The sequence below is a fragment of the Malaclemys terrapin genome, chromosome 3, assembly GCF_027887155.1.
Source record: "Malaclemys terrapin pileata isolate rMalTer1 chromosome 3, rMalTer1.hap1, whole genome shotgun sequence".
Lineage (NCBI taxonomy): Eukaryota > Metazoa > Chordata > Testudines > Emydidae > Malaclemys > Malaclemys terrapin.
The window spans coordinates 1,382,689-1,407,639 of record NC_071507.1 but is presented as its reverse complement, the minus strand read 5'-3'; the positions used below and the strand labels follow the sequence as shown (position 1 = coordinate 1,407,639).

The 24,951-nt window shown below is 50.2% G+C and overlaps 1 protein-coding gene across 2 annotated transcripts in view; it reads right to left on the bottom strand.

The window, feature by feature from the left end:
- Window positions 1-24,951, bottom strand: part of NINL (ninein like) — a 53,895-nt gene that overhangs the window by 8,249 nt on the left and 20,695 nt on the right. For both annotated transcript variants that reach the window (XM_054023779.1, XM_054023781.1), the window contains exons 6-19: window positions 23,971-24,161; window positions 22,647-22,799; window positions 19,075-19,242; window positions 18,549-18,685; window positions 18,197-18,337; window positions 16,647-16,821; window positions 14,074-14,184; window positions 12,954-13,043; window positions 9,975-10,107; window positions 6,228-6,293; window positions 4,763-4,872; window positions 2,818-3,164; window positions 1,277-1,372; window positions 459-528 (exon numbers count right to left, since the gene is read on the bottom strand). In XM_054023779.1, coding sequence (XP_053879754.1) covers window positions 459-528; window positions 1,277-1,372; window positions 2,818-3,164; window positions 4,763-4,872; window positions 6,228-6,293; window positions 9,975-10,107; window positions 12,954-13,043; window positions 14,074-14,184; window positions 16,647-16,821; window positions 18,197-18,337; window positions 18,549-18,685; window positions 19,075-19,242; window positions 22,647-22,799; window positions 23,971-24,161 — 1,988 coding nt within the window. The remainder of the gene's footprint in view (window positions 1-458; window positions 529-1,276; window positions 1,373-2,817; window positions 3,165-4,762; window positions 4,873-6,227; window positions 6,294-9,974; window positions 10,108-12,953; window positions 13,044-14,073; window positions 14,185-16,646; window positions 16,822-18,196; window positions 18,338-18,548; window positions 18,686-19,074; window positions 19,243-22,646; window positions 22,800-23,970; window positions 24,162-24,951) is intronic.

The following is a 24,951-nucleotide window of genomic DNA, read 5'->3' as shown; positions in this document are numbered from 1 at the left end:
TGTAAGCTAATTAGGCTGAACAAGGTTACAAAAGAGCAAAAGGTTGAAATCTAAATGAAATATTTCAAACAGAATGTATTTATTGGCTCACTGGTACTGGAGATTGACTTTTCATCCCTATTTGAGATGGGAAGAAATTTCACACACTCTAAAAGATTTGAGACATGAAAAACATTTCGCATCCAGCTCTCCTGAAATGCTCAAAGTCGCCTAAAGGACTTGGGTGCCTGATTCCCATTAAAATAAGTGGGACCTGGGTGTCCTAAACCCCCCAGCCTGCTTTGAAACTGTCAGCCGGGCGAGTCCCGTGACAAGTTCATTAATGCACAGATTCAAGTGTTTGCTCAAAAACCCTTGCATGTTACACACAGGATGCGCCTTCTCTGCCCCTCCTTGCCTCATTAAATCCTTAAGCAGAAGGGCTAATTAAGTGCCATTTAGCATTAGTAGGTTCTTACCAATTGATTTAACTCTTCTGTCTCAGATAGCGCCATCTCCTTCTCTCTTTGCAATTCCTCAATTTGTTTCCTGTTGGAAGGAGAAACACATATCATTACAAAGCATGGACCTCTTTTTGTAGAAGTACCTTCCCAGGCGCAGAATGAACACCATGACAACACTGGTTTGGATGAAAAGAAAGAGAATGGTTATTCTAATCTGAGTAATCATGCCAGCATTAGCCCAAGGCTAACAACGTAACATTGCACTAGCAATTTAGGCCAAGACTTTCAAACCTGACTAGTGATTTTAGGTGCCCAGCTGGACACATCTTAAAGGGACCTGATTTTCAGAGGGTGCCAAGCAGTTGCCCTCTGAAAGTCAGGGAATCAAGTTGGGCACCCAAAAGTCATGGCTTACACTTGGCTTTGCGTTCTTTGCTCAGAGAACCTGCAGCCCACTGCCTGTGTTGGAAGCTGGTCAGATCTTTCCCAGAAGGTCGGGTTGGGCCAGAAGCAGTATCACCAATTCTCTCCTACCCCAAACCCTGCCCCATGGCACTCTGAAGTGTGGAACCAGCCAGAACTCAATGACTGAGCTGACTTCACAACCGGACAGCAACTGAAACTCTGAGCTCAAAGCAGCCTCTCGAAGACAGATCTGCATTGCTGTCTTGCATCCAGTTAGGTTTTTTTGCACTGAATTATCGGTTTCTGGTGGATTCTGGTTCAGACAACGGGCTCAGGTATGTTCCATTTCTGACAGAGGCTTTCGCTTTTAAGGAACTCAGACGAACATCTTTGGCAAACTGCTGAATGTTAGTGGGCTCTTTTCTTACCTTTGTTTATTACTTGCTTCTTCCACATCCTCCTGAAATCTCCCGAGTTTATTTCTCAGCAAAGCGTTATCTTCCGAGACCCTGTGCAGCTCCATTCTGCACACAAAGAAATTGTTATTCGGGGACCTGTAGTAGCCTGTGTGTCTGTCCGGTGCCTAGCCCACCGAGGCACCAGGCATCGACAGTAGGGTTGGGCGTTTGACCAGTCCAAAAATAATTGGCCGTTTGACTGGCCAAATAATGGTCAAATATTTTAGAGCAGTAATTTTTTAGGACAGTAACAAAAAGCCTCCAATAAGCTTAGCCTCGGATCGATACTTATGCCTAATGACTGTACAATCAAAGGGGACCTACCTGAGTTATTGTAACTCAGAAAAATGCAAAAAAACAATGAAATGTAGCTCTAATAAATGAAAGAACGGCACCATGGGCCATCAGAAAGCCAGGCTGCCGCCTACCTCCGGGCATTTTTGCTGGAATACTTGACTGGGCTCAAATAGTAGGTGGTCAATTGATATTATTTGACTGGTCAATTGACCGGCTTGCCACACCTACTTTATTATAATGCAAATATTAAACAGTCGCCATTTGGGGAGATCACAACACAGGGAGTTCGAAGCGACCTACCTACGCTCACCCAAGCCAGGCATGAGAGTAGTGCCACTCACACTCTTTAATCCCAGACCATCCTTCACTGCCAGTTGCCCAACTCGGGCTTTGCTGGTCTGTTCTTTTACACCAAATCCTGCACACGCCCCATTCCTGAGCCTGGAGTCTATTCCAGACAAGGAGCCGTGCAGAATGTGAGAAGACAAAGGGACCAACAGAGCAAGAGGTTTGAGCAAAGCCCGGGGCAGAGCTGGGGAGTGATGGGAGAGGACAGATGAACCAGCAGAGGGGCAGACAATGGCTACTGGATTTTTCACAACTGATTCCATTTAAGAAGCATGAGAGTCTCCCCCCACACACACTTTGTTACATGTATGTGCAAAGAATAAGCTGTCATGCAAAACAAATTGACAGCTAACGAAAAGCAGCCTGGTTGGGGGCAGGTAGGAGACCGAAATGTGGAACAAAGCCCTTACTTTCCTCAATTCCTTGGTTGGCCAATTAAGAGAAATGAAACCCACTTTTGCTGCCTGTAGATCAGTCTAAGGGCAGGCAGGTTTGCTGAAGCAGCCAGAATGAAGATGCTGGTGAGAGCTGAACTCGTTCATGTCCCTCCGTGTCTGGACATGCTAGACACTCTGCGTTCATCAGGGAGAACCATCAGTGTCAGGGAACCTTCCGAGAGCCTAGACATTGAAATGCTCACATAAGGGAGCTTTAAACTAGATCCACAGACTGCTACACTGTCCTGACTTGCTTGCAAAATTAGGAAACCTCTCCGAGCCAAATGCATAATGCCCCACCTCTTGCAATCCCATAAGCCTGCTCTATGACAAGAGCTTGAACGGAGGAGAGCAGAACTGAGCTGGGATCCATTCCCAATCTCTTGTATGATTATGCACTTGCGCTCTGGAAAGAAAAGGGTGTCAGACCTCATTAACTGGAGCTCGTTCTTGTGCTGCATCTTCATTTCTTCTTCCAGCTTGTCTCTTTCCTGAGCCAGCCGCTGTCCCAGGTTGCAAATCTCTTTGGCATAGTATTGTTCCATTTCTGACCTCTCCTTCTCAAACCTCTTCTCAAGCTCCTGACTGAGAGTGGATTTATGGAGCTGGTCTTTCAAGCCATCAATTACCTCTTGGTATTTCACTTTGAGCTCTTCCAGGTCACCTTTCTGCTCTTCTAACTCGCTGACCTCCATCTTAAAGCCTTGCTCAATGTCCTTCCTTTCCTTCTCAAAGTTTCTTTTCATTAACTCAATTTCCCTCTCATAGTAATTTACCTGCAAGAGGAAAAATAGTTCTGTGTTAGCGAGGCAGTCCTGAGCACACTTTCCTGCACTCCGCTAGGAGCTGTACATTGATAGCATCACAGCTTGAACAGGAAGTGTTTGCAAAGATCTCTGGCCTCCATTAGCCTAGGTTAAAACATTCTAATGCAATTGCCTGCGATATCCAGGAGGTCAGATTAAATGATCCACAATGGTCCCTTCGGAGTTTAAAATCTCTCCTGGAGGAATCCTGCAGTGTTTCTATTAAAGCTAGTGGACGACGTAAAGCAATAGGATTTATTATTTCAGTTAAACATTTTAGGGGGTTACCATGAAAGCAGAGCTGTATTCTTGCTTTTAGAATAATTCTGACATCTTCACAACCAGGGAAGCATGTGCCTGCCCCTCCGTGGAGTCACATGGGTAAGGAGGAACCGAGCACCTTCCACCCCATGAGCATCCACACAGGAGCCAAGCACGACCTTCCTTATTGCTCACTCTGGGCCTGACCCCAAAGCCCACCGAGGTCAGTGAAATACACCTGATCTGAGACAAGACACCAGGGCTGATTTACAAAGCTGCCCAAGGGATTTGGACTCACAGCTCCCATGAGCATCAACAGAATTCAGGCATCCAAGTCTCCGTAAATTGCTTTGAAAAATCTTGTTCCTATTTACCGCCAGGACTCCCCAAGGTTAGGACAGCACTATAGCGTGTGTGTGCCTTCTTCAGCAGCGCCACAGGCCCATCAGGAGCCCACAAGGCAACGATCCCGTTGGAAACGGTGAAAATGAGTCCAATGGAGTCTGAATAGCTGTGAACTGGAGCCGTGACTCTGGCAAGCACAGAGGGGTTCACAGAATTCTTTTGCTACTTCTCCTTCCAACTGAATGGGAACCAACCCCTCTTTCACTGCGAGTAGGACTAGGGGCATGACACAGGGCAGAGAATCTAGAACCCTCGCAGAGCGCAAGAACCACGCCTGGAATCCCTCTTAAATCCCAGAGGAGGGGAACGACAAGGAGCTGTGTTTGTTATGGTCTCTTGAATAAAGCGTGTCCAATCTGCAGGCGTTTCCTCTGGGCTGGCTGGTGCAACAGGACATGCCCTTGCAAATGAACAAAACCCTTTACAAGTCTTTCCTAAGCCACACAGCCAGCTGTGGCTTCGACTCCTGCTGCCAGCCAAGACGTCCACGTAGTGTGCCGCCCTTCCTGTGTACCCCGGGATGTGCGCGGGAAGGCACACAGACTACTCCCTGGTACCATCACAAACAGAGCCAGCACCCCCTAGAGAACCATCCATGGCCCAGATCTGAGAGGACAAGCACAGATGCAGGAGCAGCACAGGGGGCACAGAGTCTGGGCATATGAAGACCCATCTCTCTGGCCCCACCTTCCTATAACACAGGGACCCCAGGGAGCAACAAGGCTGAGGCTGTACTCCCCAATTCCCACACCTTAACCACACGAGTCAGGAGCTCCGTTCCCTCTAGGAGAGCTGTGGTGCAAAGTTGAAGAGCACCGAGTCACCCGAATGCAGACAGGAAATAGCCACACTGCTCTGCCACAGCGTTTGTAAGTTCCCCAGGGCCCCTCTCCCCCCATCACCTTGGTTTCCAGTTGTATTTTCAGGTCCTGAAGTTGCTCTTTCAGCTGCTCTATCATGAGTTCGGTTTCTATACTCACTGCACAGGCATCTGCTTCTACAAAAAGGACGCCTGAAAAGAAAACAGCTTTTTGAAAGGGTCCCACGAGTGCAGAACTGAAGATCGCTCTGCACCCCACCATTACACTGGCAAACCAGCCAACCTGCATCGGACCCATAACAGCTTAACAAGGAGCACTGCAGTTGTAAGCAGGACAATTCACTTGTGTGTGAATATCAAAAAGATGTACTGACGAGCATCACTAACCCATTCCTTTTCAGTAACAGAAATCAAGGGTAGATGCTAAATGTGTTTGTCTTGTGTACCGAGTCCTGTTAGAAGTTTACCAACGTAACCAAATTAGCTTCTAGATGCTAAATCCTCTTCGTGTCTTAATTGCCTTACATTACATATGTGACTCTGTTCAGTTAACCTTAAGTTCAAAGATGTCAGACACTGCAGGAAACTAATAATATCATTATTGTCTTCAGTTTATCTATCCATTATAATGAATGACCGGCAGTTCCCTTATGAAAATCAGTGTAACTAGATTACCTGCATATGCATAGGAAACCGAATGTTAACTTCAAAGTGGTGGGTTAGTGGGCGCTCAACAAAGCAGAATCCTCAGTCACATGCTGTGCTCAAAACACCTGACAGCCCACAGCTCCCCCGAAGAACAAAGAACTAGTACACAGCTTGTCCTGGGTGCGAATGAGGTGCTGGTGATGGAGGCAGCTTTGGAGAGACCCGCTCCACAGCCCAAGTATAAACTCTCTACTTCTTGTCCCCCCAGGGGGCTGCCACAGCTCCCCTGCTACAAGAGAATGGAGCCACCTAATGCAGCGTCAGTGGTGGGTGAAGAAATAATGGAGGTGCCAGGGACAGTCCTGCTGCTGCAGTACAATGTGACCCAGCAGGATCCACCTACCTGCATGTGGAGTAGCCCCATAGCTCTCGATCAGGGGAACCTCCAGCAGGAGCAGTCTCCGAAGACGAACTGCCCAGCTATGCCACAAAAGCAGCAACCAAAGGCCACGGAGGTGGCAGGGGATGCTGTCAAACCACTAGTCAGTAGCCAGACATATGGGGAGTTAGCACCATGAATGGCAGCTTATACAGCCTCCCAAATTCCCCCCCATCTCTTTTCCAAGGAGAAGCGAGACTGAACCAGGGCAATTGGCTCCAGAAAAAACAACCACCCAACAATGCAAGCCACTCCCAAGCTCAGAGCGCGCCGGTTTCCTTGGGAACGCTGCAGACATTATTTAAGGAGACAGAGTTCCATTTGAAGCACGTCGGTGCAGAAACGTGGCACCAGTTCAATGCGTTTACTCTCCATGTAAACACCAGGTACGATCACAGCCCTCTTTAGAGAAACCCACGTGTGCGTATGTGCACATACAGCTGCCGACTGCTCTCCTTACCGGTTTTGCCTGCAGCCGATAACCGCCGGCTCACCAAAAGGGACTGATCTCCTCTCTGGGTCTCGTCTTAAAAGCAAGGGGAAGAAAGGACAGAGTTATTAAGCGTCTCTGATGACTCACTACAAAAAGTAATTTTCCCTCTGCTGATACTCACACCTTCTTGTCAACTGCTGGAAATGAGCTGCCTTGACTGCATTGGCCTCGTTAGCACTACAAAAGTCACTTCCCCTCCCTTGGTATTCACCCCTTCTTGTCAACTGTTGAGAATAGGCCCTTCCCCCTTAACTGAATTGGCTCGTTAGCACTGACCCCCCACTTGGTAAGGCAACTCCCATCTTTTCATGTGCTATAATATATATTCTTCTTACTGTATTTTCCACTCCATGCATCTGATGAAGTGGGTATTAGCCCACGAAAGCTTATACCCAAATACATTTGTTAGTCTCTAAGGTGCCATGAGGATTCCTTGTTATTTTTTCTGATGACTCAGTGTAACAAAAGGAAGACATACAAGTGGTGCCTGTACATGCCTTTAGAGCTGAGGAGCCCAACATCCAACCTACGTGATGGATTTACATGGCCCACTTGGTGCATCCAGATCACACAGAATCCTAGCTGTCATTAACCAAGAGTCTCCAGCCTGCTTGGTTGCCGAAAAAACGCTCCAGATACAACCAAGGCAGCGCCGTCTGCCTGAGTCTGCACGCAGACTGAAACCATGGCCGTGAGGTGTGACTTCCTTGGCTCCCTATTAAATCTCACCAAGGTGTCAGTTCTAAAGGCCAGCGGTGACATTTAAAATGTCATTATTAACTATTTAATTGCTCATTGTTTTAGTGGCTGGATGTGACAGGCTGTACCCTACATTCACCCCTTTTTCAAGGGTATGATAAATTTTGTTCAAATCATGCCTTGTAAGGTATCATTTGAAAACTCATGATTTGCTGATCATCGTTGTCCTGGTCAAATATGTGTGGCAACATTGTATGCAAAGTTATAAGATTCTACTGTCTGATGTTATTAAGATGTATTCCAAACCTGGGGAAGCAGCCAGAAACCAGTTCCTCAGAGACAAAAGGCAAACTGATGCCTTAGTCAGGTGTCAATGAAATCAAATGGACCATCATCTGGTTAAGTGGCCATGCTTTGGCAGGAAAAAGGGTGTGAGTGAGAAATTTACATCTTGGCAAGGAAACAGCTGGAGGTTCCCACAGACTTTCTGACTCCTGAACCCCAGCTGGAGATGATTCTCAAAGAAGAGGAAAAAGTATAAAGAACGGGGAACAGACACCCCAAATCACCTCTCCCTTCATCTCTACTCACAGCATCGACAGCACTTGAAGGACAAAGGAGGCAGCATTGGACTGGGGAGGGATCCCGGCAGAAAGGAATTCAGCCACTCAGACTGCTATAACATGTGGCGAGAGAGACTTTTGCTTTGAAATCACTTAGCGGGTTAAGTTAGGTGTTAATTTGTGTTTTACCTTTTATTTCTTTGTAACCAATTCTGACTTTTATGTCTCATTACTTGTAATCACTTAAAATCTATCTTCTGTGTTTGGATTGAAGTGTTTGGGACACTCCATTCAAGGGCTGGTGCATATAATTTTTTATTAATAAAATGACGGACTTTCCATCAGCTTGTGTTGTCCAGTAGAGAGCGGGGCAGTACAAGACACCCATTTCTGGGGGAAAGTCTGAGACTGGGAGTTTGCTGGTGTCACCCTAGAATGTAATTCATGAGTGGCTGGCCGGAGCATTGATGGAATTCGGCTGGGAGTAACGTACATGCTGGAGGCTGAGTGCGAGCAGGCCAGCAGGGCTGCCCTCCCAGTGAAGCAGTGTAAAAAGGCACCCCAGGCTGGAGACTTGAGGGGACACAGCTGTTCAGACTGCACTCTGGGTAATGTCACAAGGGGATTGGGTGGGAGTGCATACAGGGCCTCGATGCAGGGAAGGAAATGCCAAGGGAGACACATGGAGACACGCACAGACAAGAAGGACAGACATGGAGAAGGGAAGAAGAGACTCAAGGGGCAGAAACAACCCCGGCCTGAAATGAGGATCTCTTCCCCTGGGTGGCGCTGGGCATGACAATCAGGTACCAACCAAGTCCTCCGCGACAGAAAGCTCCAGGTACTCCCTAAGGGCCACACATGCCACTGGCTCTCAGTCCAGAGCTCCCGATGACACGGGAGTCCTGCCATGGGCCAGCCTCATAGCCTAGCCCATGGATCATCTTGGAATTCGCCCTTCTCCACAGAATGGGTCTGACCTCAGAACGGAGACCGCTGTTAGGGGTTTCTAACAGTCTGCTATCGGCATCTGCTCCATGCTGAGCACTGCCACGAAGATTAGACTCCGCGTTCCCCACCCACCCCAGTTTTGGCAGCTCTCGACCTTAGAAACAAACTAAGATTAACGGCATCTGATCTGTTTTCATGCAAGTAAATACGGGGCTTATCTGAAGCCCCCCAACCCTGAAACTAACGAGGATTAAAGACGAGAGCAGGGGGCTGGAGCAGTGTGTACAGTGGGGGTGCTGAAAGCCATTGAACCAAACTGTAAACCCTGTGTATGATGGAAACCACTTCAAGCCAGGGGGTGCGGCAGCCCCCCCAGCACCCCTAGTTCCAGCCCCTCTGGACAAGAGACACTCCTCTGGCAGCGAGGTCCATCAGACCATGAACTAACTCACCGAAGGTGCTCGAGGCTGGGCTAGCCAAACATTGAGGGCTGAATGCCCCCCTGGAGTCACTCCATGCGTCCAGCGCTAGCTGGCAGGATTCCCCCATTCACCACGGGGTCTAACGTGTTTGAGTAGCTTTGGTGCGGTGCGGGAGGGGACGGGAAAGGAGGCATTCAGTGAAATGCATCATTTCGTTTAGAAAAGGGCTTACTTTTAAAAACACACAAACTTCTGAAGGAATTTTAGTCCAATCTGCCAAACTCGCTGCACAGCAAAAAACCCCAGTGTACAATCCCACCCGGAACGGTCCCTCTCCCACTGCGTTGCGGCCAGAGGCAGGGGTGACTGCAGCTCACACAGACATCCCTGAGCTAGCATCAGTTCAGCTAGTGGTGCTACCAGAGCAGTGACACCACAGCAAGCTGCCTGGATCCATGGGTAATTATTCAGGCCACTAGCCCATGCCGACTTCCGCTCCTGGACCCGAACTAGCTTTAGTCTGGTTCGCTCAGGTATGTCTACTTAAGTGCGCAGTCACGCACTGTGATTGCAGCCCTGTGATTGCAGGACAGACATACCCTGAGGTATTATACCCCTGTAAGCAATCATTCACTAGGTACGTGCCCAATCTTCCAGCACAGCATCATCTGAACCTGCAGGTCTCTGTGCAAAGTGCTTGTGGAAGTAGCCCCGTGAGCCTGGCTCGTGCTCTGACAGTCAGAGAAACAGCGTACAGCTGAGGTTTTCAAAGCCAACAGAGGGATTTAGCCACACAACTCCTGATTGTTTCAATGGAGTCTCCCGGTCAGCTCTGTAAATCTCAATCTCCCCCGACCTCAGCTTGTTCTAGTGGGAACCCTGTAGCTTATCTGATACTCAGCCATAGGGCCAGGAAACAGAGTGATGTTATATGCCACGTGTGCTGCAAGGTTCAAGTGTAACATGCTGAACTAAGGGGCAATCTCAGCGTAACTCTGATCTTCCTGGACCTTTTGCCCTCTGAGCAGTTTACGTACGATAGTGTGTCTCCCCCCCTCCCTGCAATTCAGCAATGTTACCAGCAGGTAGCAGTCTTCCTCCCGACTTATTCTCCTTCATTTTACGCCAGGCCCTGCGGTACTGGCTCTCCTGCAGCTGGGAATGCAGCTTTTCTACCTCGATCTGTAGCTCATCATTTTTATCCCGTAATTCCTGCAAGGCACACAGCAGATCTCCTTTAAACCTCACCGACACAGACCAGCCACAGCACTGCTCCAGAAGTGCCGAGTGCCCATAGCTATCGGGGTAGGGAGTGTGGAAATGGTGGGTGCTCCCCCCCACCCCCCCACAGTCGGGCCCTGGGTCAGCCAGCCTGGGACAGGAGGTGGGTGCACACACACATACGTCATATCATTAATTGATCTCTGTAATATGGAGACACCAGTATGGACCAATGGGCAAACCCCCTTCATCTGTCAATCAGGCAGCGGATAGCCAATCCAGATGCAGGATTCTTGCACCCCGTTCCAAGTTCGCACAAGCAAGTGCAGAACCAGTGGGTGTTATTTCACATGGTGGCCGACTCTCGCCAGAACTAGGACAACTCTAGAGGAGTAACTTGAGCGTAGCTAGCTCGAGCTAACTCTGCAGTGAAAACGGAGCCTCTCTCCTGTTGCAGTGCATGGAAGTCACATTGAGAACAAATTAAGTACACGCTTACCTTCTATTGTAAGGTCAATGGGACTTAAGCCCATGTGTAAATGCTTTACTCAACAGGGATGATATAAGCGCGTGCTTAAAACTAAGCATGTGCTAAGTGCTAAGCTTTTGCTGACTTGTGCCTTGTACTAGGTGGTATCACCAAGGTTGTTTAGACAACAGTCTACTGAAGAACAGCTCTGTGCAAGCTCAAAAGCTTGTCTCTCTGACCAACAGAAGTTGGTCCAATACAAGGTATTACCTCCCCCACCTTGTCTCTCTAATATCCTGGGACCAACATGGCTATATCAACACTACAATCGACACAGTTAGCATTTTGGAACAGGAAAATTGGTGACACGTCTACATGAAGTGCAGACATCCGGCATGTTCAAAGCGCACACAGAAAACCAATTACAAAGACTAAGTGAGTCACACTATACAAAATACATGAGTCAGTTAACAACGTAAGCTCAAGCATTTGAGAAAACGATGCTTGTAAACACCCAAGATTTCAGGCCGTGCCAAGAGACCATGCAGGAGGTGAAAGTAACAACACGAATGTCTGAATCATGCATGTGCAAGGTAGGAGTGCTCACCTTCACCCTCTAGCACCGAATTGGGGGGAGTTGGGGTTTTGTGAGATTTGGGGAAAGAAAAACAGGAAGAGGTGAGTTGATAACATCTCGTCCAACAACAACTACACAGAACAGTAACAGTTGCACCGGCAGTTGGGAGGTGACATCATTTGATGGTCTATCAGAACAGCCCCTTGATTTCTACAACTACTGCTCAGTTTACAAACAGGGTTAGATGGTGGCCCCAGGACCCAGCCCAGACTAAGGGGGGGGGGGTGCATTCCCCACAAGGTAGGGGAATTAAACAGCATGGAGGAGAGGGCTGCAGGAAGTCACTCCCTGGGGAGTGAAGGGGTGCCTGGGAAGGAATCGTGACTCTCTAGGGCTCCTCTAGGCCGGGGACTGCCCCACACAGGGGCTCGCTCTAGACCTAAGGAGGGGGAAAAATAAACTCTCGATCTAATACAATAATAGTACCTAGCTCCTATCTACCGCATTTCACCAGTAACTCTCATAGCACATTCTTCACAAAGGAGGTCAGGAGCATGGTCCCCATTTGGGGAAACCAAGGCACAGGGAGACAAAGTGACTTGCCCAAGGTCACTCAGCAGGACAATGGCAGAGCTGGGAACAGAACTCAAGTCTGAGTACCAGCCCCTTGCTCTATGCACCAGAACACACTGCCTTGCTACAGCAAGCCCCTTAAGACACTCAGTGAACAAAGAAAGGAATGAAATTCTGGCATACGTAGCGGATACTTCTCAATAGATTCTTGTTTCTTAAAAAAAAGAAAAAAAGGGGGGGGGGCTTTGAACAAAGTTATGTTTCTTGACACGTAAAAGACACCCCTTGGAACACCTGTGCTCCCAGGGATCAATCTAACCATGCACCTAGGTTCGTCTATCATGCCCATCACCATGGTATCTGATGAGCTTGCAGCTCGCCTGAGGGATCTTTAGGGCACGCCAGCCCTTCTCGGGAAATCATTAGTGACACTGAGGGAGTTTTATAAAAACCTACCCTCAAGTTTTTGCTCCATTCGGGTTTTATCAGCTTTATCCTACAATGGGATCAAGTAAAACGTTGGGGTTGGTCCAGGGTTCTGCAGACACAGAACGTGCTGCCACACAGGAGGCCAAATGCTATTCTAAGCCTCAGTGCTCATCTCTCAGGGCTAAGCAGGGCCTCTCCCTTTGCACGGGTGAAGGGGGGGGTGCTCCAATACTCATTTGCACTCTCTAGTGACCAGGACGTGGCTGAGATCACGGGGGAAGTTGTCAAATACACTTCAGTGAGGTCAGCGCCCGAGTGCCACTGACTTCCAGTGAGACGTAGGCTCCTGCAGGCCACCGTCTATGCTGGAAATGGAGCATAGGCGCTTTTGAAAATGTTACCCCCCATGTAGCTGCAGTACTGAACTAGGGTACAGAAGCCACAGTTTGAGCAGGGGAGCCTGGGAAAGAAGAGGATTTAAAATTTGGGGTGGAGGTGATGCTCCCAAGCACCCCGAGATGCACCCAGAACAGAGAGGGCTGAAAGACCCTCGTGTTGAACTGCCACGAAGTGCGAGTCACCCAGCTGGGCTAGTGTGGGACCCCTGCAAAATATTCCCCAGATGGGGCACAGCCTGCATGTCAATTCCACCACCTCCGACCAGGACTGCTCCGTCACAACCCCCTCGGCCCTACCAGGGACGTGGAGTGCATGGGGCGTTTCACCAGACCAGGGAAGGAGCATGCTGTCGTCACAACAGCCTTCTTGAATAAAGCTGCCCGTACATACCCGACTCTGCAGCTCGTATTCTTTTATGATCTCTGCAAAGCGTTCTTCCTGATGGAGCAGCTCTGTGCTGTGCGGATCCACCACGCCCAGCTACAACACGGAGAGAGAGCGCCCCAGAAATGCATTACACACGGGCAAAGAAGGAATTACACCCCTCTGACCGTGCTACGCGGCCTAAAGGTAAACTCCTAAAAGTCAATGTTTAGGCAGCTACATAAGAGCCTGCTGCAGAGTGGAGGGAAAGATTCCCAGGAACTTCAGTGACCAGGCCCAGAGTGACCTGATTTTTGAACAAGCTGAGCAGACAGCAGCTCCCACCAACGGCGGAAGCCCAGAGAGGGAGGTTGGCTGGTCACCGGGCCATTTCCACAGGATGCTGCGGAGTCCATATTGTGTATCAGCCTTTGGCTACTAGGTTTAGTCGTCTGTCTCCCAAGCGCCTGGGTAGGGTTTCTGAGCTCTGGGTGCCAGGGAGAGACTGGGGGAGGGGGGAAGAAGAGTGAACCATTTTGGGTGTGGGGGGAGCACACAACCCCGGGGAGAGAGAGGAAGGGAGAGCAAGGAAAGAGGAGACAGGCGGAAAACATGGAAGGGAAAGGTCCACCATGATCTGAGATAGGAAAGAAAATATAGAACACAAACAGGTCAATACTCAGGGTAGAGCATTAAGTTGCAGGGGGTGTGGCCATTGGGGAGGGGGTGTGGCTTGACAGATATTTTCACACTGCCTAATAGGCGTCAGATCCATTTTTCAAGCCCTGTCCACCTTACTGTATCAATCTCAATGACAGAGGGAAAGGTTAGAGCTCAAATTATTTTTGTGACCAAAATTAAAATTTTCCACCAGAAGGTTTCAGTTTGGTAGAAATTTTCTGGTTTTTGGACCCAAAAAAAAAAAAAAAAAAAAGAATTTCTGTACAAGTTTTGCATTTCTGAAAGCTCCATTTAAAAACAAAAAAACAAGAACATTTTTGAAAGCCAAAAATTTGTTTTTCATTACAAAAAAAGTGAACAGTTTGGTGAGGTGGAGGAGGGGAGTTCTGGAAAAAGGAAACATTTTCTGAATAGGCATTTTTTGACCAGGTCTAGAAAAAGCTACGTTTGAAGAAGTGAACGTTACCTTGTCTTTCAACATGAAGTCCAGCTCCTTCTGCAGCTTTGACACCCGTTTCTCAGACTCTGACAGCTTTTCAACTACTTCCGTAACCTCGCTCTGTAACCCTCTGTTTTCCTTTAAATAGGGAGGAAAGGGAACTTTGTTTAACGCCCAGTATACTGGTATATAAAGGATGCCTGCACCATGCGCCTTCCTTGTGGGACACCTTTAACTGAGCTTACTCCAGCGCAGCTCACATTTAGGGAGAAAGCGGTTTCTGCCCTATGAGCCAGGCATACCCTGCTCGTGTGCTAGCTCCATCGAGCTCCTGTACATAGAAATAGCAGTGGCACAGGGAGCGGTTTCAGGTGGGTTTGCACGTGGGGTGGCTCCACTGCGTCTCCTACCAATGCTATCGCTGCTATGCAGCTACTGATGCTTGCACCAGCTCAGGGAGGGGGAGACACAGCCCTAGCTCACAGTGTCGCCTCAGACAGGACATGCGGATTCTCTCCCTCCTCCCCACAGCAGGGACCAGCCCCAGCAGGCCCCACACAATTCTCCCCTAGAGAGAGGAGGAGAGAACGAGCCACCCGTGACAGTCGCTCACTGCGTGACTGGAGGATGCTAGAATATGACAATGATGAGGGCGGTCTCTGAAAGAGTCCGTAACCCGTAGTTACTGATTCCACACGCAGGGCAGAGGCCTGGTCCACACACAAACTTTCTGCCACTTTAGTTATTCTCTGTTTAGACAGAAATAGTTAAAGCAGTGCAGCCCCCTAATGTGGACGCTGCTGAAGGGGCTTATCTCAGCATGACTGCACCCAAGCGAGGGCGCTGGACCCCTTTAACTGGCTCTGCTGCTAAAAGGATGTTGTTAAAGGGGTACAAAGAAGTTAGGCCCAGATTTTGCAAGCTGTCCCACGCAGGTAGACCCCTGCGCCGGAGACCTGCCCCAGTGACTTCAGTGGAGCACAGTCCAGGCATGTGCATAGCAGCTTGCAGGATGGGGGTCTAAGAAAGAGCAGCACAAGTCTCTATAGCAAACCAGAGCGACACTGGCGCAGAAAAGCGAAGGCCACCCACTGAATGCACGACAAGCAGGGGGGTGATGAGAATGTTGAACATCGTATGTCAGAGTCAGAACCTCATGATCAGCCACAGTCGTGATCCGTATTGCAGAACGGGGACACCCAGTGCAGAATTAAGGCTGAAGCCAGTGTCCTATTATAAATAAGGCTGCGAGTCTGTCATGGAGGTCACGGATTCCATGACCTCTGTGATTTCTGCGGTGGTTGGTGCTGGCTCAGGGACTGCCCGAGCCAGGCAGCCCCTGGGTCAGCAGCAGCAGTTTGGGTGTGTGGGAGGGGACTTAGAGCTAGGGGTAGGGGGTTGGGGAGCATGGGGGGGGCACTTACTTTGGGGTGGGGGCTCCCCGGCTCCCACTGATATGGCCTCCCTGCAGCTCCTGGGCAGCAGAGGGGTGGGGGGTCCCCACACTGCATGCTGCCTGCATGCCACGGCCTGGCCACGCTTGCCCCCAGCACCAGCAGGGGTCCAGGGCTGCACGCTGTGCCCCCCGCCAGCACCAGCGGGGGTCCCTGGCCACCTCCCTCGGCACCCGCAGCACCCCCAGACTGCCCCGTCCTCCCTAGATCACCTGTGCCCCCCTGCCCACGTTTTGGTCAGGGCAGGTATTTTTAGTAAAAGTCATGGACAGGTTACGGGCCCATGAATTTTTGTTTACAGCCCGTGACCTGTCCATGACTTTTACTAAAAATACCCGTGACTAAAACGTAGCCTTAATTATAAAGCCCAGTTTTCCCTCATCTCTTCCGACACAGCTTCCCCCAAAGGACCTAGCCCCGTGAAAGTTCACTTGCCATGAGAACTGTTCGGGAACTGGAATTTCTGTTCCATGGGAAATTCCGGCATTTCTGTGGGGCTGGCTGGGGGATTTCTTTCCGGATGCACTCCCCATCAAATGTCAGCTATATCAATCCAAACGCAGCCTGCCAGTTTGGGCAATTCTTCTGGAGCATGTTCCTGCCTACAAAACACGACTCCGCCAGCATGGCCGAGCACAGCCACGCGGTGTGGTGGTCGCTTGTCCTTTGGAAAGAACTGCTAACTGTATGGGAGAATCCCTAGGGTTTTTCTGTTCTATAACCTTCCAATGTTGTTTTTAGGGGAGGGCAGGGCTAGTGTAAGACCCTGCTCAGGAGATGTGAAGAAGAAAACCCACATGATTTTCTGCTTTTAAAGACTAGTCTGTTCTCTATGGGTTCTTATACATGGAGAACGTGTCATGTGCGGCTCGCCTCTCTCCTTCTCTCCCCAGGAGGGAGGTGTGTGTGCAGTGTTCTGTTTCAGGGGGAGGGGTTTGTTTCTAGGTGATATGAGCGTTTCTACCTCCCCTGTCCTATTTAACAAGGTTACAGTTCCCCCAGCGCCAGAAAAAAGACTGAGATCAGACAGGAGATTTACCAGGTTAGCCTGGCTCCTGGCCTCTCCGGTTGATCCAGCAGGACCACCCCAGCCTGCCCATCTGGCATCCCCTTGCAGCGGCAGGCTCCCCGGGGCGATTGCTTCACCTGTACTGCTAATGTCAGCTTCTCCCTCAGGCTGGTCTTTTCGCCTTGGAGGAGTTTTATATCCGCTTCCAGTTTGGTGTGCTGATCGGTCACTTGTTGCAAGAGCAGTGCTCTGTCTGTCTCCACGTCAGATTTAATAATGCTCAGCTTCCCTTGATAGTCTTGCTCCAGATCTCTGCAACAGACAAGCGTCACTGCTCAGTGTCCAGCAGAAAGCCACCTTGGCCAAGTGACTGCGAAGACTGAGATTTTTCAAAGACTCTTAAGTGACGTGGGAGCATAATTCTCTCGGGCTTTCAATGCACTTGTGCTCCCAAGTCACGTAGGTGCTGTGGCAAGTCCCACCCTCAGTACTGTCATAGATTTTAAGGCCAGAAGGGACAATTAGGTCATTTAGTCTGACATCCCGTAGTGCACAGAACAGAGACCGTCACTCAGTCACCCGGCACTGAGCCCAATGACGTGGGTTGGACTAAAGCATCTCTTCTGAGAAAGAGATGCATCCCAGGGCACATGGAGTGTGGGGCAGAGCTGGGAACTGAGCCCTGAGCCCCTGGGTCCTAGGCCAGCCCCTTATCCAAACCTGCATCTTGTATCTCAAACGGCCACTTCCCCCTGCTCTCATCCACGAATAACTGGCTCCAAAACACGTGTGAGAGAGCTCTGGGCAGGGTGTGTGTGCGTGTGTGTACACACACACACACACACGCGCGCGACAGGAAGAAAATGGCTAGCTACATGGACAATGAGAAAATGAGTCAAATTTTATTTTCAAGTTTAAAAAAAACCCCAAACTAATTAAAGCGTTATTAGAACATCACTTCTGCTCCTCCTCAGACAGGGAACTCACTCTGGTACAGGAGTGAATACACGTTTCCCTTCAAATACCAAAGGTGTCTGGCTGCTGGGTCTCGCCCACCTGCTCAGGGTCATTGATCACCGTATTTGGGGTCAGGAAGGAATTTCCCCCAAGTCACATTGGCAGAGAGCCTGGAGTTTTTTCACCTTCCTCTGCACCATGGGTCATGGGTCACTTGCAGGTTTAAACTAGAGTAAATGGTGGATTCTCTGTAACTTGAAGTCTTTAAACCATGATTTGAGGGTGTCAGTAACGCAGCCAGAGGTTATGGATCTATTACAGGAGTGGATGGGCGAGGTTCTGTGGCCTGCAATGTGCAGGAAGTCAGACTAGATTATCATGATTGTCCCTTCTGGCCTTAAAGTCTATAAAGTAGAAGTACTCAAACTCTTGTGAGTTTTTGGTCAATATCAGTCACATTGCTAGGAATTTATTCAATTCTTCGTAGCCTAATGGCAGCGCAAGACTTCACAAAGGGGCTGCACACCATGCGTACCGTAAAACATGCACGTTACTTGCTAATGCTGAGATCAGTGAGCACTAGACCCACACGGGTGTAAACGGGCAAAGCTCCGCTGAAGTGAGTGGCTCAGTGGAGCTGCACCCGGCTCACACCAGCAGAGAGTCTGGCTGGCTGCGTAGCAATCCACAGGAGACATTGCACCCAGGTACCCAGGCTGCTCTCTCATACTTGAGTTTGCTCTCGTGGTGGTGCTCCATGGCCGCGTGATGATCATCCACGTCCTGAGCGAGCTGCAGGTTTCGTTTCTCCGCCTTCTCCAAGTCCAGCCTCGCCTTGTCTCGCTCCCTGGAGACCTGCTCCACCTGGGCCCTGCAAGGACAGGCAGATGATGCTGACAGCATGACAACGGGCTTCCCGACGTACGGAGAGAAGCACCCCCAGAGGGGAGCCCACGAATGCCCACACGCAGTTACGTCCGGCACACGTCTCACCTCGCCCGAGACCAAAACAAAGAAGAGCCTTTGTCGGCTCTAGTAGAGAAACCTCCCGCCAAGCAGGACAGGGAGAGCGGCCGCCTTACGCTAGGTAGTGCAGCTCGTGTTTGTAGGAAGCAAAGGCCGCATGCTGGACTCCTCTCTTGGAAACCATCAGCTCGTTGTCAAAGGCCACGGCCAGCTCCGCCAGGCTCACTTTCTCCTCCAGGCTGAAATCCAGACTCTGCAAAAACCCAAGAACAGCCCCCTGAAGTTCTCTCTCTCTCTCAGGTACGCAACTGCCCCTTCCCCCCACATTACCGGAGCATCCGAGCACCTCGCACCCTGAAACAGCACTTCCCTGCTCACAACACCCCTGCGTTCACCACTGGGGAGCAGAGACGCTAAGTGACTTGCCCTGGGTCACACAAAGAGTCTGCAGGATAGAAGGGAATCTCTCCAGTCCCGGGTTAGCACACTAACCATTGAGCCATCCTTGGCTACAGATGATAGAAATCCCCAAGGCAAATCTGGCATCTGCCACCCCCTCCATTCCCCGTAAGCAGGAAGCGAGAGGGCTCGCAGTAACACCAGAAAAGCAATTCTAAAATCAATCAAAGTAATGTGTAAAACCTTGAGAATCTCCTTGCAGTTTTCAACTCCTTCCTGGGCCCAGATGGAGAGGATCTGCGCAGGACTCGCAAAGCCGTTGCCGTCGTCGATGCAGGAGAAGGGATGCAGACACACATAGCTGGACAGTAACAACGGAGTAGCAATTCTAAGCCCATTCTCCTCGGAAGCCTGGAAATCAACTGAGATAAGTCAGCCGAGCAAGGCATTTTGAGGCATCGAGAACACATGCTTCAGTCCTGCAAACAGACTGCTGGCATGTAATAAATACTGGAGAAGATGAAAACACTCTGAGCTGAGAAGCAGCAGGATCTAGGTGCTCACAGCCAGGAAGCCCCGAGTTCCAATCCCAGTGCTGCTGTGACACTGATACGGAATCTTGGGCAAACCACCTAGGCTCAAATTCTCAGGAACGCCCTCCAATTCTGGGTTTGCTTCAGACACCAAGAGCCTGACTTTTGGAGCTGCGGATGCTCAGCAGGTCCCAATGAACTCAGGGAGAGCTGGGGTGCTCCGGATCTCTTGGAAGTCACTTGGAGGGGTCTAAAGCTGGGCACCCAACCCTGCAAAATTAGAGGCCACTTCTGAAACTCTGGCCCTTTGCTTGTGTGTCAGTTCCCCAGAGGGAGCAAAGCATCACGATACCAGCCTTCGCCACACAGTCTCGGGGAGAATCGGTTGGATGTGTTTGGCAGAGCACTTTGGAAGTGTCAGTCGCTAGAGAAAGTGGAACTCATTTGGTGTGGGGGTGATGGAACAACCCCAAAACTAGGTTCAGATCCTGATGGGTCAACCCAGCCCCCTGCACATGTGAGGCAGACAAATTAAGCTCAGTGCAATTTACTCCAGGGACCAGATTCCGATACCAGGACGTCCCTGCAGAGCCAAGAACATCTTGGGGTAAGCTAAAAAGAGCGTGGCTAAAAGGGCACACCTAGGGCCAGATTCTGATACCCTTACTCATGTTGAGTAGAGCCTCACTCCTCAAACAGTCCCCTGAAATCCCCAGTGAAATCCTCAGCCAAAAGATCTCATAGCCCATTTGGAAAGAGTAACGGTTTCCTCTGGTCTCCTTGACCTTTCCCCCGCTGTTATGTAGTGGGCCAGTTGATTGTCTTCACCCTAGAAGTAGCTGCATTTTAGTGCTATAGTTATTTTGTGAGCACTTGGAGATCCTTGGGAATGAAAAGCACCAAGTGTCAAATATTTATTGCTGTTATAATAAGGAAACATTGATTAAGCCTATTTCCATGCACTAGTGAGATGATCTCCCCAGGAGTTTACGCCTGTAGCACACGGAGACATACCTGATCTAGTTCGAACAGCAGTGAAGTTGTAGCCTGGGCCCTGACACCACGCTGGGCACCTTGGGTACGTACTCAAACAGCTAGTCCACCCTGCCGCGGCTTCACTGCTATTGTTATTTGAATTAGCTAGATCAAGGCTAGCGCGGGGGTGCCTACAGATGCTGCAATCACACCGCGGATTGCGCTGTAGACGTATCCAGAGTCAATACAAGGGCAGGGTGGCCCATAGTCCTGAAGCTGACATAACTGGAGTAATATTTCTTCATTCCAGTGGTGTAGGGTTTCCCCGTCTCTCTCCGGTCAGACAGGGGGCAGCTCGATGAGCCTCTCAGCACATACCTACATTGGAAGTGACGATGTGACTGCGGCACAGGCAGGCATAGGGCGAGTAACAACAGCACAAAGATGCACCGGCAGAGAGACTTCAGCATAGCCTGGCAACTCGAGTACCTATCCGGGGTCTCCGGCAGGCTAGTAGGCTGCGTCTACATTATGCACCACTGGCACTGCCGCGTAGTGTCCGGGTAGCTACCTGCCACGGTGAAATGCAGGCTGCATCCATGCTGCGGTGGGGAGCTACAGGAGTCAGGGAAAGGCTCTGGCAGAGCAGAGGCAGTGGGGAAAGTGGCCCAAATTCCTTCCCGGCAGCGGGGAAAGGGCTCCAGCAGCAGGGAGGCAACAGGACACTACACTGCTCAAAACAGCAGCGCAGACAGGGAGGCAGGGCTTGGGCAAGTGGAGCAGAATGTAAAATGAAACAGCCTGTTTCCTTCACGCTCAGCACTCGCTTCTCTGTAAGGGGCAAAGTTCGGACCGCGTCAGATACACCAGGGAGATTGGAGAGGTTTCCACGCGCTTCTGATGGGAGACAGATAAGTGATTCTCTTCCCCCGGACACTTCTCTTTTATCACCTAACTCCTGCTGAGTGAGTCCCGCCCTCGTCCCACCCTGCCCTCCGCTGCAGGAGGCAGAATTAGGGCTTGTCTCCACTGGCACTTTATAGCGCTGCAACTTTCTCGCTCAGGGGGATGAAAAAACACCCCCCGAGCGCAGCAAATTTCAGCGTTGTAAAGTGCCAGTGTAGACCGTGCCCCAGCGCTGGGAGCTGCGCCCCTCGTGGCGGTGGGTTTTTTAGAGCCACAGCCACACAAGCCACGTTAAAGCGCTCCCGCGGCCAGTGTAGACTAGCCCTGAGAAAGCTTTGCAGGGCCAAACAATCAGCAAAACCCACCAACTGCAAAGAGCCTCTTCCATGCTGAACAAAAGCTGCATTAATAGGCCCAGGACCAGCCGCAGCTGGGAACAAAGCTTGACAGCACAAACTACCGGACAATCCAGACTCTTTTCACAGCAGTGAAACCATTAGTGTGCGAGGGGCAGCAAGAGATTGTGCGTGTGAGAGAGACTGTACCAGCCACCCACTGACCTAACTAGGCCACAAACGACATGTGGATCCCTCAGCTCACAGACTGCTCACGTGACAGGTAGGAGAACAGCGCTACTGAAATACGCAGACTGCATGGTTAAAATTCACATGGAATCCAGACACTCAGGAGCGACGTTCCAACACCAGCGCTAGCCCTGCCATGCCGTGCAGCGTGTGCGTTTCAGGACACGCCCTTCGGGACAGTGATCTAGTCAGACATATGGGGCTGCACAGCGGGAACTGTGCTCTGCCCAGGTTGGTGCACAAAGGTGGGGAGTGGAGAGGGTGCCAGACGCTGCCCTTACCATCGCCACCAGGCTGGACACAACCTGTCCTGATGCTCAGGGGGCCTGAGGCTGTTACACTCAGGCCCCGTGACGTCAGCGTAAGAGGCCTTAAAGCCCCCACCCCCAGAATGCACCCTCGCCGAGGGCTGCCCCAGCTGTGCAGAACTGGCACAAGGGCTCTGTGCCAGCCCCACTCCCAGCCCGCAGCACCGGGATGTGTCAGCAGGGGACACAGCCAGAATGGGAAGGGGCGTGGCTGGAGAGCACACTGCTCCGGCTAGCTCTGCTTCCCAGGGACCAGAAGGGGCTGTAAGCAGTAAAACATCAGTCAGAGCAGCCCCTCTTTGCAGGCGAGAGGGGCAAATCCTTCTACGCTGGTAGCTGAGCTTCCCTGGGAACTCTGCTCGGAAAGCATCCGACGCAGAGCACTGGAATGTGCCTGAGCCAGACCCCATGGAAGTCAATGGGAGTCTTTCCACTGGCTCCCAGACTCTTTAGCCAGGCCCTACATTGGGAGTTATCCAGGACTCTTGGGAGTCCCGCCCCGGACTCACCTGGTGATCCAGCAGCTGCCTGGGCTGTTTGACAGGCGTGGAAAAAACAGGAAAAGAACCAGGCCCGTGGCTGGACAAGCCAAGCTCGAACTCCTGAAAGCTCACTCTGCCATCTCCATCTCTGTCCAGCCTACGAAATAAATCTTCCAGTTCCTGCAGAAAACCATTGGGAAAAAGTCAGCAGACACATCAGCCACATGCAAGATCCCAGACGCATTCACTGGAAATCAACATCTTTTTCAAAAAACAAAAAAATAAAGTTCCCTATTGTTTTTACATAAGGAACAGAATCTACAATAAACCAGAATTAACCCTTCCACTTCTCCACACCAAAAGAGAAACTGCAGTAAATACAAAGGCATGCAGTGACTCCATGTAGATACATGCAATCCACATCAGTTACTCCAATTAGGAAGGAATAGGGATAAAAGCAATACACACCAGACACAGGTCGTGGCATTGTATTTACAAATGCACTTGGGGAATGCAAGCGGAGCTCTGCAAACCAGCTACCTCACGGAACTCAGACTAGAACCTAGATTTCCTGACTTCCAGAGCTTTAGCTACACCACCATCCCTACATCCCCATGTAGCCATTGGTCTGGGACCACTGTAGGCTGCCTCTATCTCATACATTAGTTTATATCCCCTGGAGAGAGAAGAATGTGTGACAATGTGGTATTGACTTCATCAGGTGTCCATGTGCATGCAGGGGCCTGCCTGTGTGTAGCACACTGCAGGATTGGGGCCAAATTGAGCAGAGGGTGCACTGTTAATTGGCTAATGAAATAGTCTTTTCCCACAGATGTAAATGGATCGGATTATGCAGAAATGGTCAGGCCAAGTACACACCACAAACTTACATTAGCGTAACCACGTCGCTCAGGGGTGTGAAAAATCCTGTCGACAGAGCTACCGCCTCTCGCGGAGGTGGATTACCTACGCCAACGAGAGAAGTTCTCCCGGCAGTTAGCAGTATCTTCGCTCAAGTGCTACCCTGGTGCAGCTGCATCACTGCAGCGCTGTGCAAGTAGACAAGCCCTTTGAGTCACATGGCTGCCTAGACATCAGTACTGAATTTAGGTTTTGTGTTTAAAGAGGAGACTGTTAATTGCTCCATAAATATGACAGACCAGATCCTCAGCTGGTCAAGACAGCTCCGCCGAGGTGAATGGCGGTGCACACCAGCCGAGGATCTAGCTATATTCTGCAAGTGTCTGGAGACTTCAGGATTTATGTCTGAAAGCCGTTTCTCCTGACAATGTGCTTCTACTGACCAGGTTGCCTTCCCAATGGGCTCATTTCCACACCGCCCCCAACTCACCTCCTGCTCCAGCTCTTTGAGCCCAATATTCGTACAGACCATCGCCAGCTCGCGCTTGCTGAGGTAGCCGGTGTTCCCTACATCCAGTTCTTCCCAGATGCCCCGAATCTGACCCTCCGTCATGTCAAAGCAAGGGCTGGCTGTCCGTCGGGGGCTGTCAAATAGGTCAGGATTCCAGGTGCTCATTTGGCCTAAAATTATTAACCATGCATCAGTTATATTAACAGAGAGAAGCTACTGTTCCTAATGAGCATGTGGGGCCCCCAGAAAGAGCTCACTACAGGTCTGACTCAACTCAACGAGAGTCTCTCCTCCGCCACCAATGGGAGCTGGATGGGGCCCTCTACGTACTGTCCCATGGCACTATCTTAAAGCCTCCATTTTTGGCAAAGAAAAGCTGCATCCGTAGGACCCTGTATTCTAAAGATCAGGGGTGTTTATAGCATTTATTTTTAAAACCTAAGAATTTCTTATCAGGAACCTTAAATCAGATGCTTCTGATTCAACTCCAAACTTTGTCAAAGAAAATTCTCTGGCCACAGATCACATGCATCGTTGGGAGCATCAAAGATATTAAAGCTAAAAGGTGACTGGGATTAAATTTTGGATTAGACTAGAAAGGTAGTCGTAACCTTAATTAGAGAGAGGGCTTCATTTTTCATCGGTTCCCGGCTCCCTAATTAAATAGCAGGAGTTCATCATGGATATTTTTAGAAGATTAATACGGCAGCTGTAGGAAGAATTGAAGCCTGTCAAAGCTCACTACACTTCAGATCACCACAGCATCACCTCGGACAGAGTTGTGTCTACAAGCTAAGTATGATGTTGGTCTTTTCTAAACACAATGCTGCAAAAAGGAGCCCCCCCCCCCCCCCCCCCCCCGATCCTCCTGAGGGACGGGAATCAAACGCAGGGTCAGCTCTTCAGCTGGCGTAACTGGATTTCCAGTCACAAAGGATCTGAGCCATAAACATTCAGAAA